The sequence below is a fragment of the Talpa europaea genome (genome assembly GCF_964194135.1).
Source record: "Talpa europaea genome assembly, chromosome: 4".
NCBI classification, from domain to species: Eukaryota; Metazoa; Chordata; class Mammalia; order Eulipotyphla; family Talpidae; genus Talpa; species Talpa europaea.
In genome coordinates, this window is record NC_140070.1 from 69,681,935 (window position 1) to 69,697,127 (window position 15,193).

The following is a 15,193-nucleotide window of genomic DNA, read 5'->3' on the forward strand; positions in this document are numbered from 1 at the left end:
AATTTTAGTTACAATAACAATTTTCAAAATTAATGCCTTTTGTTTTCTGTTTCTCATTCTGAAGTGAATTCTAGAATTAATATTTCAAAACCTCCTATAACTGCAGAAGGAAATTTTTTATTATACCCTGTGGAAGGTGGAGATAACCTTTGAAAAATCAAGTATGTGCAAATGAGAGTTCTCAGAAGCTAGGAACAATTAAAACTTTAGATAGAAGCTATAAATACAAGGTTATATGTTTCTGTCTCTTAAAAATAGCAAAATATACACACTTCAATTCAATGGCTCCCCATGGCTATTGCATGACTGGGACTAAAGTCACCTCTTTGTTTTTGCTTTCATAACTTCTGAGATATCATAGACTTCATTTTTACCATGAAATTTTCGTGAGAAAATGAGAAACAGTTGATTTGGATTAGTGATGAAAATGTTTCCTGATTTATGACACTGATACAGTTGAGAAATTGAAAACAATAGACATACTATTATTATGCTTTAACTAAGCTACAATTTTCTGTGGACTTTGTTTACATACTTTTCTTTTTTTTTTTTTTTTTCTTTAAGCAGAGGACACTTCTGGCTTTGGTCCTCCGTTTACTTAGCACCTGCCTACTCCACCCGGTATAGAACAGGATCTTATTAAATATTTATTGAAAATTGGCAAATATATCTGTATCTATACAGATCTCTTCTCTTTCAAACTGTTATTTCAATAGCTGATTCATTGTTCCTAGAAAGTCAAAGTCCCCAATTATTGCCTGCTTAGGTTCTTACAAATACCCTAAAAATGAGTATTTCTCAGAAGTGCCTTGGTAGAGATGATGTGCAGAATGGTACCAGGAGGACAAATGTTGAGAGGATGATGATAGAGCTCCTCATAAAAAGGGAAGGAGCATAGGATTACCTGTGACACAAAGTTATTTATACTGAACATAGTAGTTATCAGTGTCAAGACGGAGAAGATGCACATATTTAAAGGGCACAGCCCCGTGGCATTTGTTTGTAAAATATACACTGTGAACTGGTACATAGGAAAGCACCAGCTCTGCCCTGTCTATGGCCACAAGTATTATCAACCTTAAATCAAGTAGCTATCATGGGAGGGGAGGAGGTTTAGAATGTGATGCATATTCCTAAAGACAAATGCCAATGGTTTCAACCTATTTCATTAGGGGGCATACAAGTTTGTTGTTGTTGTTGTTGTTGCATTGTTTTCTTTCTTCCAATTATTAGATACTAGTAAGTTCTAAAAAACAGAAAAACATATTTGAGAGTATAAGACAATAATAGAATTAAAGTTACTAACAGTTGGTTTATTTGCAACTGGAGCCTATGTGGTCTTTTATGTTAAAATGGATGTCTGGGATTGAAGAAGAGAGGTATGCTTTAGTTCATTTTCATAGTTTACAAATAAATCTCTGTGTGGCTTCCAAGAATATAGCTGCTGTGTGTCTTTTTCTGCAGATATAAACGAGTGTGCTGAAGGCCTTGCTCACTGCAGCCATCACTGTGTGAACACTGAGGGATCTTTCATTTGTGCCTGCCGAGCTGGCTTTGAGCTGGGAGCTGATGGAAAACAGTGTTACAGTAAGTGCTAACAATTGCAGCCCAGAAAATGTGTTGCATTTTACAAGTATTAAACAAGAATAATAAACAAAAGAAAGACACTGATGTTGACTACATTGCCAAAGCAGAAACTCCTGAAAATATTTATTCTGGGGACAGGTAAGAGTGGGTGCTTAGAAACACAATCTTTTCATTTTAATGTGAGGAAACAGGGGCCCAGAGTCAACAGAAAATGATTAAATGATTGGCATGGTGCACCCATTACTAGAACTAAGCAAGGTTTTCGTGCAAATGGCAAGGACTTAGTCTCATGTCTTGTGACTTGTAGCTCATGAACTCTGGGGAGAGTCGACTTCCCTCATCACTCTGCAGTGCAAAATTTAGTGAACGCTATGAGTCACATGCAAAGGCCCAAGAAAGGAACCTAGCAGTTGGGAAGTGTAATGAACAGCTCTGGATTATAGTATCATATCGGGCAGGTTGGATGCTTTAGAGAGATCTTCCACGCTAGCCCTTGCCACCACCCCCCCAACATTTATATTCACTTCAATAACACCATTTTAACATCTGCTCCCAACTTTGTATTATCTTTCACCAAATCATCCCTCTACTTATTTTCTTTAAAAAAATGATGCCCAAGTAATCCTATCCTTAGCTTCTTCCTCATGTAAGATCAGTTATACAATTTAATATATACCTTGTTAGGAATATATTAAAATGTAATTATGCTGAATCATTAGGTGCTATTAAAAACAATTGCAGCTATTTTATTCACTCATATCTTCCCTCTGGTTCTCTGCTTAATCTGTAGATGAATACACTTTTCTACTTCACACTAAATTTAAAACTATCTGTTACAAATTCCCTCAAGTTCCATGTTCTCTATCTCAGTATTCCCCATCCTCACCCATCCGCTGCTTTTCTCATTTTACAAATGATAGAATAAGATCTTTTTTCATTTCTTTCGCTGATTTATGTTATTGTATATCAACTATTCATGTTTCTTCTCCATGTTCAGATCCTTAATTTCAGGGACTCCCTGCCTCCTTTCTCCACTTTATTTCTTATCAAGTAATTTTTTCTTAAAGGATTTGTTTATTGGGCTGCCCTGGGGGCACAGTGGTTGAGCGCTGGGCTGCGAGGCTGCCCGCAGCCTCTGCAGTGCGGGTTCCACCCTCTGCAGTGCCGGTTTGATCCCGGCCGCCAGCAAGGGTCCCACATGGCGTGCAAACCTCTCCTGCCATGCCCACTGCTCCCCTCAGCAGTGTGTTTCATCAGTCTGCCTGTTCTGTTCCCCGCTCTGGCTCTGGTGAATTCTCTCACCCTCCCGCGCTTCTGACTGTACCCAGTGCTTACATAAATAAACAAATAAATAAATAAATAAATCTTTAAAAAAAAAGATTTATTCATACAAGAACTGGGGTACAGGCCAGAGGTATAGGGGGTGAGAGGATTCACCAGAGACAGAGTGGGGAACAGAACAGGCAGAATGACTGAAGTACACTGCTGAGGGGAGCAGTGGTGAGTCAGGAGAGGTCTGCTGCACCATGTGGGTAGGTCTGCTGCAGAGGTTGTGGATAGCCTCACAGTGCTGTGTTTACCCCTTGCGCCACAAGGGAGTCCCAGCAGGTAAATTTTTTTTGTGTTTAAACACAGCCACACTATTTTACTTTAAATACAGAATCATAAATGGCAAATGGTTAAGCAGCACATCCAGACAAAGCTGTACATTCAGAATATGTTTACATTCATCCTCACCAAAATGAAGTTTAACATCTTTTTCTTTTCCAAATTTTTCTATCAGTCCCCTATTGGCCTCTTTCTTTAACTTGTCTCTTAAGTTATCAATGAAATGGGTGCAAATTTCCACCCAAACTAGTAATTGACCCAAACCGTTCCATAGAATCTTAAGAAAAGCTTTCACTTCTGTTAATATGAGGAAAGTGTTCTTATAAATATCAAAGGTCATTACTCGTTATACTTTGGATTCCATTCTCATTTATCATCTAAATATCTTTGCTATTACAATTATATGATGGACCATTATCATCAGCACATCAACATGATTCTTAATCTCCTATCTTAATGTATCCCTTAGGAGCCCACAATCTACTAAAGATTCATCTTATCGCCTGTACAGCAAATGTTGATAACTTAATCAGTGTTTCTTCCTCCTCACCTCTCACCATGCCAAACTAAACAGATTTCCAGTTGTCCCCTCCATGTCACCCATCAGCTCCATATTGCCAGATTACACATTAACTTCTTTAGTTGTATGCTTGACTCTCATGTTTTCAACACAGTTGACTATTCATATTCTTTTTTTAAAAAAAAGATTCATTTATGTATGTATGTATTTATGCATGCATATTTATGTATTTATGCATACATACATACATAAATGAATCTTGCATGCATGCAAGAACAGGGGTACAGGCCAGATTCACCAGAGACAGAGAGGGGAGCAGAACAGGCAGATCTACTGAAATACACTGCTGAGAGGAGCAGCGGGCAAGACAGGAGAGGTCTGCCGCACCATGTGGGACCCTTGCTGGCCTGCCGGGATCAAACCAGCACTGCAGAGGCTGTGGACAGCTAGACAGCGCCACACTCAACACGCTGCGCTACCAGGGGAGGCCCTATTCATATTCTTTTTAAAACTCTTTCTTCTCTTCCATATTTTCGCACTTTCCTCGTTTTTCTCTCTATCTCTGGCCCCTTCTCAATGTCAAATATTTATTTCTGCTTCTCTCCTTCCTTTACATATGAATATGTCAAAGTATGTATTCAACATCTCCATTTCTTGACTGAAAGGCATTATAAATATGATAGGTTCAAAACAAACCTACTGATTTGTAGTCTCTAGTTCTCCACATCTTAGTCAACCAACCATTCAGTGTTGAATTAGAAAAAACATTGACAGGAGGCCTCCCTGGTGGCACAGCCGGTTGAGCCCACACTGTACAGTTGTCCGCAGTCTCTTCAGTGCTGGTTCGATCCCGGCCGTCCGACGAGAATCCCACCTGTGGAAGCAGACCTCTCCTGTCTCGTCCGCTGCTCCCCTCAGCAGTGTATTTCGTCAGTCTGCTTGTTCTGCTCCCTGCTCTGTCTCAGGTGAATCCTTCCATCCTCCCATGCATCTGGCCTGTACCCCAGTTCTTGTATAAAAATAAATAAATCTTCAAAAAAAATACTCAAATCCTTTAAAAATAATAATAATAATAATAAAAAAAATGACAGGGCCTCCCCAGTGGTACAGTGGGTTGAGCGAAGCGCTGTGAAGCTGTCCGCAGCCTCTGTAGTGCTGCTTCAATTCCTGGCCAGCCAGGGAGATTCCCACATGGTGCCACAGACCTCTCCTGTCATACCTGCTACACCCCTCAGCAGTGCTTTTGGTCTGTCTGCCTGTTCTGCTCCCCACTCTGTTTCTGGTGAATCCTCTCGCCCTCCCGTGCCTCTGGCCTGTACCCCAGCTATTGTATAAATAAAAAATAAATCTAAATAAATAAGTGAACAATTGACATAAAATTGTCATAACTGGGACTTGGGCCTCCCTGGTGGCGCAGGCGGTTGAGCGCAGTGCTGTGAAGCTGTCCGTAGCCTCTTTGGTGCTGGTTCGATCCCAGCCGGCCTTGGAGGAACCCACATGGCGAGCAGACCTCTCCTGTCTCGCCCGCTGATCCCCTCAGCAGTGTACTTTGTTTGACCTGCCTGTTCTGTTCCCCGCTCTGTCTCTGGTGAATCCTCTCACCCTCTCACGCATCTAGCCTGTAACCACCCTGGCTCTTGTATAAATAAAATTAAAAAAAAAAAAAAATCTTTAAAAAAAAAAAAAAGAACTGGGACTCAAACAAGGATGATTAGGCATGAAATACATTATACTTTCAACTTCATCATTGTATCTTCTTATCAGTTTTATTTTTTTATTAAAGATTTTATTTATTTATTTATACAAGCACTGGGTACAGTCAGAAGTGGGGGAAGGTAAGAGAATTCACCAGAGTCAGAGGGGAGAGCAGAGCAGGCAGAATGACGAAGTACAGTGCTGAGGGGAGCAGTGGGCGGCAGGAGAGGTCTGCGCGCCATGTGGAACCCTCGCCCGGTGGTGGCCGGGGGTCGAACTGGTGCTGCAGAGGCTGCAGGCAGCTTCGCAACCCAGCGCTCAACCGCTGCGCCACAGGGGAGGCCGCTTATCAGTTTTAATCAAGGAAGAATAAAGATAAGGTGATAAATGAATAAATAATTGTGTGCCCTTATCTAAACACCCTCGTGAAGAGACATTCTTAGGGTCACTAAATTCTTTATTCACTCCACTACATCAAATTCTATGTTCCCTAAAGGCTTGGATTTCTGGTGTAGCCTTAAGATCTGTTGGCATATTTCTACTGCTTAATGAAAGTGCAGTTTTGCTGTGGTGGTATTTGTCTTTTCAAGAGGAAACTAAATAGGATGGGAGAGAAGAATTAACTACTAATTAAGTTACAATTTCCTCTCAAGTCAGTCTTTCAATGCCCTCAGGAGTCATTTCAGGCAGAGATAAATATGGATGGGTTTTCATTCTTATTAATATTTTGACTTTCTAATGTGAGCAGAAGTTTAGGAGATGAGTACATTTTATAAATATCTGAAATAAAATCTCTTGCAATCTAAGTGTTATCATGAACTAGGGGATCATCACTGCTAATGAGTTATGAGGAGCAGACTTTGTAGAATTTCCTTGCTCTAGAGTTGAGCACATTTGGTAGAAGTGTACTTTAAAGTTTCTTTCCCTTATGTGCATATTTGGCTAAGTTCTTTTTGTAGTCCTCACCAGACTTCAAAATTTACTGAATCACATACAAAACTTTCTTGGTGAAAATGGGCATTTTGAGTTGCTTCAAAACCTGTAGTTGGAGAGACTCCCTGATGGTGCAAGAGGTTAAGACACAACCTATGAAGCTACATGGAGCCACTGCAGCACAGGTTCTATCCCACGATGGCCAGGGAGCAACCCACATGGTGCAGCAGACCTCTCCTGTCTCACCTGCTGTTTGCCTCAGCAATGTATTTCACTCAGCCTGCCTCTTCTGCTCCCCACTCTGTCTCTGGTGAATCCTCTCAACCCCTACACCATGGCCTATACCCCGTTCTTGTATGCATAAATAAATAATTAAAAAAAAACTGTAGTTGGAGTAAATATTCTCAGAGCACAGAAATATTTACTGGGTAATTTTAGGTTATATTACATATGAATCCTTCATATTTCAAGTTCATTTTATGATGATACTTGTTTAATCTTTTCTTATGAAAAATATTTTATATTTATATAATTTCTTCTCAAAGTTTCTTAAAACACTTTCTAGTAAACTGTGAGTTACTGCCACTATTTTGTGACTAGAACATGGAAAATTTCAGATCCATAATGATTAATTAAAATGTACCCAAAATTATATAGTCATTTAACATATCAAGTACATGATGATTGTTTGCTACTTATAAGAAACTAAAATGGGGCCTCCCTGGTGGCTCAGATGGTTGAGCGTCATGCTGTGAAGCTGTCCACAGCCTCTGCATGGATTTGATCCTGGCCGGCCAGCGATAGTCCCACATGGCGTAGCAGACCTCTCCTGTCGTGTCCGCTGCTCCACTCAGCAGTGTACTTCATCAGTCTGCCTGTTCTGTTCCCCGCTCTGTCTCTGGTGATTCCACTCACCCCCTGCACATCTGGCTTGTACCCCACCTCTTGTATAAATAAATGAATTAAAAAAAAGAAACTAAAATGATTGATTGTTTTTTAAAAATATAGATACTTTTTTTTGAAAAATAAGATGTTTAAACATTAGTCAAACATCTGAATCAAGGATGTTATATCTCAGCTTACCTTTTGTGGGATATTATAGATCTGTGCATTCCCTATTTTAAGTGTCATATATTTTTATTGGGGCTACCACAGTATCATTTATATGCAAATTAAATCACCAACAGCAGTCTTGGAACACTTTGATCAGAGGAAGAGAACAAGAGTAGAAGCTAAAATTTGAAATGTCTCTCCTACCGAGTATATGTAAACATAGTGTGAAAAATATCAATCCCTTTCAGAATTTCAGTCTTTCCTTCACTTTCAAATTTTGCTCAATCCTAAACTAGCTGTTTCCAAACCCAATTATTTTTGACAATAATTGATTTGCATAATTCTTTCATTTATTCAAACATTCCAAACCTATTTTTGAACATCTGTTATGAACTAGGTAGTAATAGGATGATGACAGCAGCAAGGGAGGAGAAAAAGGACTGGGATGTATGCTGGGAGCATAGAGGGCTGTATGCTCAATGGCTGAGGGCAGGGAAGATGAGTTTTTTTTTTTTTTAAGATTTATTTATTTATTTATGCACTCTAGAACTGGGGTATAGGCCAGACGTGTAGGGGGTGGGTGAGAGGATTCACCAGAGACAGAGTGGGGAGCAGAATAGGCAGAAGTACTGAAAGCACTGCTGAGGGGAGCAGTGGGTGAGCCAAGAGAGGTCTGCCATGCCATGTGGGCAGGTTGCTGGCAGGCTTGGGATCATACTCGTGCTGCAGAGTCCCCAAGGATAGCTTCATAGTGTTGTGCTTAACTTAACCCTTGTGCCACCAGGCAGCCCCAGGGAGGATGAGTTCTATGCTGTACCTACTCAGACAGTTTGAATGGCTATATATGCTCTCAGGAGTGCTGGAAATCCATGTAACCTTGCCCTGTTCATTTCCGTCTTTCTTCTTCCAATGAATTCCTTAGTTATAAATGGATAGGAGTGAAACAAGGTAGAAACTCTCATTTTGAAGAGGTGTGTCCAAGCAACACAAATGCAGAATGTCAGTGGCCGGGGTGACAATAATACAAGTATCAAAATTCCACATTTTTGACATTGACACAAAGCTGTCTTTTAATTTTCAGTTACTCACTTAGAAAGTAAATGATTATTAATGCTTCTGGGTTCAAGACAATTGGCATTCATATTCTGAGGCTGATGTCCCCCAGCAAATACCGAATAAGAGTGGCATGTACCAAGATTGGCAAATAGGTTTTCAAAGCAATAGTGTAATAGTAAGTCCCTCCATTGGTCTTGTGTTCATCCGTTTGGTCCACCTATTTTTTTTTAGGAGTATTTTCATGTACTCATAATCTTCAAAAGGGGTAGATAATAAAGTAGCATTATATTGAGAACAGAACTATCTCCTATCAAAAAACCTTATTTGTTTTCTCATCTTTGATTCAATACATGTATATTTTTATGTCCTGAAAATACCAAGAATCCTTAGAGGTAAACATCCTTTAGAATATGTCCTTTAGTAGCCACTGGTGTATACAATGCCTTTCTGCTTCAAGTTTATCGATAACATTATTTGTGATAATTTGATATAGCACAGACATTAAAAATGCCTAATAGCCTTTAGACTTTTGCTTTTATAGCTGTAGAATGCTGGTAAATTTCCAATAAAGTTTGCCATCCTTCCAACAAAATGTGCCCATTGTCAACATATTCAGATTTCCCTGTTGTTATGCTAATAACTATTTTTTTTTGCTTGTTTTATAAAGGAATTGAATTGGAAATTGTCAATAGCTGTGAAAAGAACAATGGTGGTTGTTCCCATCACTGTGAACATGCAATTGGGGGTCCCCGCTGTTTTTGTAACCGTGGACACCAGCTTGATACAGATGAGAAAACATGCATAGGTAATGTATGGTAAACGCCACCTTCCTTCACAGGTGGCCCTGGATTCATCTGGTCCTTTCTTTTCGAATACATATTGTTGTAAAGTGAACCATATCTCTCAAAGTACAGGGACAAATAAATAGAACAGTGCCTCTACCTATTAGATAGATGTAAAGAAAGATTATGTGGTTAAAGATATCATTATGCTTAGATATTTACTTTAAGTTCAAATGATTTACATATTTATATATCAAATTTTATGATCTTAATTTTATTTCAGGAAAAATAATCAAGACTTATCTGGCTGTTTAATGTAAATTTGTAATTCATCACCAAGTTGTAACACACACCCTTTTCTTTCTACTTCAAGTGGAAACACAATCATGTACATTGGTTTCGATTCACACCTCCTCAGATTTATGTTACTACACCACTCCAGTCATCACAGCACCCATAGTCCTTTGCCCTAGTCCATTGCCCTATCCCCTAACCCTACCCCCACCATTTCTTGCCCTCTAGAAGCCTCAGTTCTGCAGTCAGATGTCAAGAGTTAGTTTTGGTTTAGTTACTGAGATTTTGTTTTGTTTCTCTATTTTCTGCATATAAATGAAATCATCCTGTATTTGAATTTCTCCTTTTCACTTATTTCACTAGAATATGTCCTCCAGGTCATGTTGTCACAAAAGAGTTTATCCTTTTTAAAAAAAAAATACCTGAATAGTATTCCATAGCATGTGTGGTTACACACACACACACACACACACACACACACATATTACCACATTTTAAAATCTTTATATTTTTTTGTTATTGGTGTGAGACATCATTTTTTATTTCACTTTAGTTATTGTTAATTTTGGACAGTATTTGATTCCTCCCCTCTGTGTAGTCCCCACAGTTCTCCCACCACCATAGCATCTGTGATCCATCTCCCCCATCCCTTTTGCTCTTCCCTTCCTTGTTTTTTTGTTTTTTAAAGATTCATTTATTTATGCATACAAGAACTGGGGTACAGGCCAAAGGTGTGGGGGGTGGGGGTGAGAGTATTCACCAGAAACAGAGTGGGGATCAGAATGGCAGACTGACAGAAATAACACTGCTGAGGGGAGCAGTGGGCAAGATGGGAGAGGTCTGCTGCACCATATGGGTAGCTCCTTGGTTGGAGGGGGAATAGAACTCATGCTGCAGAGGCTGCAGATCTCTTTATAGTGCTGTGCTTAACCCCTTGTGCCACGAGGGAGGCTCCCCTCTTCCCTGTTTTGATTTCTCTCCTTACTCTTTCCTGCTGTAAGCCTCAGATCTATGGTCAGCTTTCAAGTTTTGTCTTTTTGCTGACCTTTTGCTTGGTCTCTCTATATTCCAGATGTAAGAGAAACCATCTGACACTTCTTTATTTCTCTTACTTTGCTTAGCCTAATCACTTCCAGCTCCATCCATGTTGTTGCAAATGGCATTAATATTTTTGATTCCTGAGTAATATTCCACTGTGTATATATGCTGCATCTTCTTGATCTGTTATGCGGTGTTTAGGTTGTTTCCATCTCTTAACTATTGTAAATAGGGTTGCAATAAGCATAGCAGTGCAGTTTTCCTTTAGAATTAGTTTTTTTTATGTTCTTCAGGAAGATTCTTAGTAGTGGAATCACTGGGTCATACGGCAGATTCACTTTTCTTGTTTGGAGGAAACTCCACAGTGGTTCATAATGATCCATAATGGTCCAGAGTGGCTGGAACAGTTTGCATTCCCACCAGCAGTGAATAAGGGTTCCTTTATCACCACATCCTCAGCAGCATTTTTTTTCTCTTGCAAATTTATTTATTTATTTTTTCAAGGACACATACCAAATTTTTACTTTCATTGGTTCTAGTGTCTAAATCATAACAGTTTTCAACATGTATGTCTTTTTTTTATAATCATAATTCCAATAATTGTTTTAACTTTCATCCCAAACATGAATGTATTCAGTGTTCAAATTAGGTGCTTTTGCTTCTGTTTCTCTATTCATTTGTATTTTTTTTAATTTAAATTTTATTTTTATATCCCCCATACAATTACAACCCCCTTATTTTTACCCCAAGCCCTCTTTTCCCCGCTCCCCACCACGCATAGAGTGTCTCTTGTTCACAGTTATTTGTTGATTTTGATATTTTCTTTCTTATAGTTATTCCCTTATTTAAGTTTTCTAGATTCCTGCTATGAATGAGACTATCCGGTATTTTTTTCTTTTTCTTTCTGGCTTATTTTGCTGAGCACGATCCCTTCCAGTGTCATCCATGTTGCTGCAAATTGCATGTGTTTATCTTTTTTGAATGCTGAGTAATATTCCATAGTGTATATGTACCACATCTTCTTGATCCAGTCATCTATTTTTGGGCATTTGGGTTATTTCCAAATCTTAGCTATTGTAAATAGTGCTGCTCTTTGGAATTGATGTTTCTGTGTCCTCTGGGTAAATACCTAGGAGTGGAATTGCTGGATCATATGGAAGCTCTGTGTTTAGTAGGTCAAGAAATTTCCACACAGCTCTCCATAGTGGTTGGACCAATTTGCACTCCACCAACAGTGCAGGAAAGTTCCCTTTTCTCCACATCCTCGCCAACATTTGTTGCTGCTAGTTTTTTTAATATGTGCCATTCTCACTGGTGTGAGATGTTATCTCATGGTAGTTTTGATTTGCATTTCCCTGATTACAAGTGATGTTGAACATTTTTTCATATGCCTGTTGGCCATTTGCATTTCCTCTGCAGAGAAATTTCTTTTTAGCTCTTCTGCCCATTTTTTGACTGGATTATTTTGTTTTTTGTTGAGTCTCATCAGCTCTTTGTAGATTTTTGTGATCAGTCCTTTATCATTAGTGTTGTGTGCAAAAATGTTCTCCCAGTCAGTGGGGTTTCTCTTTGTTTTTGTTATTGTCTCTTTTGCTGTGCAGAAGCTCTTTAATTTGATGTAGTCCCAGCTGTTGTTCTTTGCCTTCACTATCACTGCTTTGGGTGATGTGTCTGTAAAGATGTCTTTGATGTGCATATCATGTAGTGTTTTGCCTATATTTCCTTCTATGTATTTTATGGTTTCAGGTCTTATGTCTAGTTCTTTAATCCATTTTGAGTTGATTTTTGTGTATGGTGTGAGGTAGTGGTCAAGCTTCATTCTTTTGCATGTAGCGACCCAGTATTCCCAGCACCATTTATTGAACAAACTTTCTTTGCTCCAATGCATAGTCTTTGCTCCTTTGTCAAAGATTAGTTGACCATAAATCTGCGGGTTTATTTCTGGATTTTCTATTCTATTCCATTGGTCTGTGTGTCTGTTCTTGTTCCAATACCATGCAGTTTTGCTGATTATGGCTTTGTAGTATAGTTTGAAGTCTGGGAGTGTGATGCCTCCATTCCCTTCTTTTTTTTTTTTTTTTTCAGGAGAGCTTTGGCTATTCGGGGTTTTTTGTGGTTCCATATCAATTTCATCAATAATTGTTCTATTTCTTTGAAGAATGACATTGAAATTTTGATTGGAATAGCATTGAATCTGTATATTGCTTTTGGTAGGATGGCCATTTTAATAATGTTTATTCTTCCAATTCATGATCAGGGGCTGTCTTTCCATTTCTTTGTGTCTTCTTCTATTTCTTTTAACAGTGTTTTATAGTTTTCTTTGTATAGGTCCTTTACCTCTTTTGCTAGATTTATTCCCAAGTATTTGATTTTTTTTGTTTCAATAGTAAAAGGGATTTTTTTTTATTTCTGCTTCTTCAGATTTATTGTCGGTGTATAGGAAGGTTACTGATTTTTACATGTTGATTTTGTATCTTGCCACTTCACTGAACTGATTGATTAGTTGAATTAGTTTTTCTGTGGAGTTTTTGGGGTTCTTTATGTATATTATCTTATCATCTGTAAATAGTGATAGTTTGACTTCTTCTTTTCCTATTTGGATTCCTTGTATGTCTTTCTCTTGTCTTATTGCTCTGGCTAGGACTTCCAGTATTATATTGAAAAGCAGTGGTGAGAGTGGACATCCTTGTCTTGTCCCAGATCTTAATGGGAATGCTTTCAGCTTTTCGCCATTGAGAACGATACTGGCTGTTGGCTTGTCATAGATGGCCTTTATGATGTTGAGGTATGTTCCTTGTATCCCAAGAATTTCAAGGGCTTTTATCATGAATGTATGTCTCAGCAGCATTTGTTTTTTTCTAGTTTTTGCTTTATTATTATTTTTTTAAATACGGATCATTTTCGCAGATTTGAGGTGTATACCACAGTCTAATCTACTACTCAGTCACTGGGCATTTAGATTGGTTCAATTAACTCAGTTATTGTAAATAGTTCTGCAATGAACATAGAAGTGTTTATATCCTTGTGAATTAGTGATTTTATATTCTTCAGGTGGACCTAAGAATGAAATTACTGTATTACATGGTAGATCTATTTTCAATATTTTGAGGAACCTCCATAATGTTTCCATAAGGGCTTGACCAGTCTATATACCAACAGTGGACAAGTTTCTTTTTTTCAATTTCCTTGCCAACACTTGTTTCTGTCTTCTTCCTTATAAGATTGTTTTATGCTGGAGTAAGGTGGCATCACATTATGGTTCTGATTGGCATTTCCCTGAAAAGTGATATTGAACATTTTTTCCATGAGCCTATCTGCCGTCTATATTCCTTCTTTGGAAATGTTTCTATTTAGCTCTTGTGCACTTTTTTTTTTTTTTTAATTGGGTTCCTTGTTTTCAATTTTGCTCAGTGTATGACTTCTTTCTTTGTCTTGGTTATTAGCCACTTCTCAGATGTATGACGTGCAAATATTTCCTTCTACTCAGTAGGGTGTATTTTTATTGTCATGATAGTTTCTTTCATTATACAGAGGCTTTTTAGTTTGCTGTAGCCCCATTTGTTTCCTTTTGCATGTTTTTTTCACCACTGAAGTTGAGTCCCCAAAGGCATATATGAAGTCTATGTCATAGTGATTAATCTGTGGTTTCTTCTGTGTATCCTATGGTTTTGGATCTTACATCTAAGTGTCTAATTCATTTTAACTTTTGCAGATGGTGTAATAATGTGGTCTAGATTCAATTCTCTGTATATGGTGGCAAAGTTTTTCTAACAACATTTATTGAAGAAATTTCTGTACTTCAATGTATACTCTTGGTTCCTTTGTCATATACTGCTGTCCATATGAATGCGGGTTTATTTCTGGGCTCTCAGTTCTGTTCCATTGGGATGTCTGTCTATTTTTCTTCCAATACTAAGCTCTTTTTGTTACTATAGCTTGTAGCATAGTTTGAAGTCTGAGAGTGCAATACTTCTAGCCCTTTTTTGTCAAGATTGCTTTGGCCATTCACCGACATTTGTGGCTCCATATAAATTTCAATAATGTTTCCTCTAATTCATTGAAAAAGTCCATTGAATCATCTATAGGCATTGCCCTGAATATATTTCTTTGGGTAAGATGGAAACATTATAACAATATTAATTCTTCCAGTCCATGAGCATGTAATATCTTCCATTTCCTTGTTTCTCCTATTTCTATTAGCAATTTATTATCATTGTCACAAATGTGTTTTTTACCTCTTTTATTAAGTTTGTTGCTAGGTTGTTAATACTTTTTGATGCTGTTTTAATTGGGATTGTTTTCTTGTCACTCATTACTTGTATGTAGATTTGCAGTGGGCATTTGTATTTTGATTCTTTAGCCTACAAATTTATTATACTGTGTTTTCTTAATAGTGAGGCTTACTCCCTTACTGATTTGGATTCCTTTTATATTCTCTTGCCTAATTGCTCTAGCTAGGACTTCCAACACTATGCTGATCAGTAGTGGTGAGTGGAGACATCCTTATCTTAGAGGAATAGCTTTCAGTCTGTCACCATTGAGTATGATGCTAACAGTGGGTTTGGCGATACTTGGTATTTATTTTATTGAGGCATATTCATCTATGTCTATTTTAATATGACATTTT

The 15,193-nt window shown here is 38.2% G+C and overlaps 1 protein-coding gene across 1 annotated transcript in view; it reads left to right on the forward strand.

The window, feature by feature from the left end:
• Positions 1 to 15,193, forward strand: part of LOC311170242 (EGF-like and EMI domain-containing protein 1) — a gene marked incomplete at both ends in the record, with an annotated part of 629,838 nt that overhangs the window by 592,169 nt on the left and 22,476 nt on the right. The window contains 2 exons of the mRNA XM_084232626.1: positions 1,465 to 1,587; positions 9,120 to 9,257. Coding sequence (XP_084088752.1) covers positions 1,465 to 1,587; positions 9,120 to 9,257 — 261 coding nt within the window. The remainder of the gene's footprint in view (positions 1 to 1,464; positions 1,588 to 9,119; positions 9,258 to 15,193) is intronic.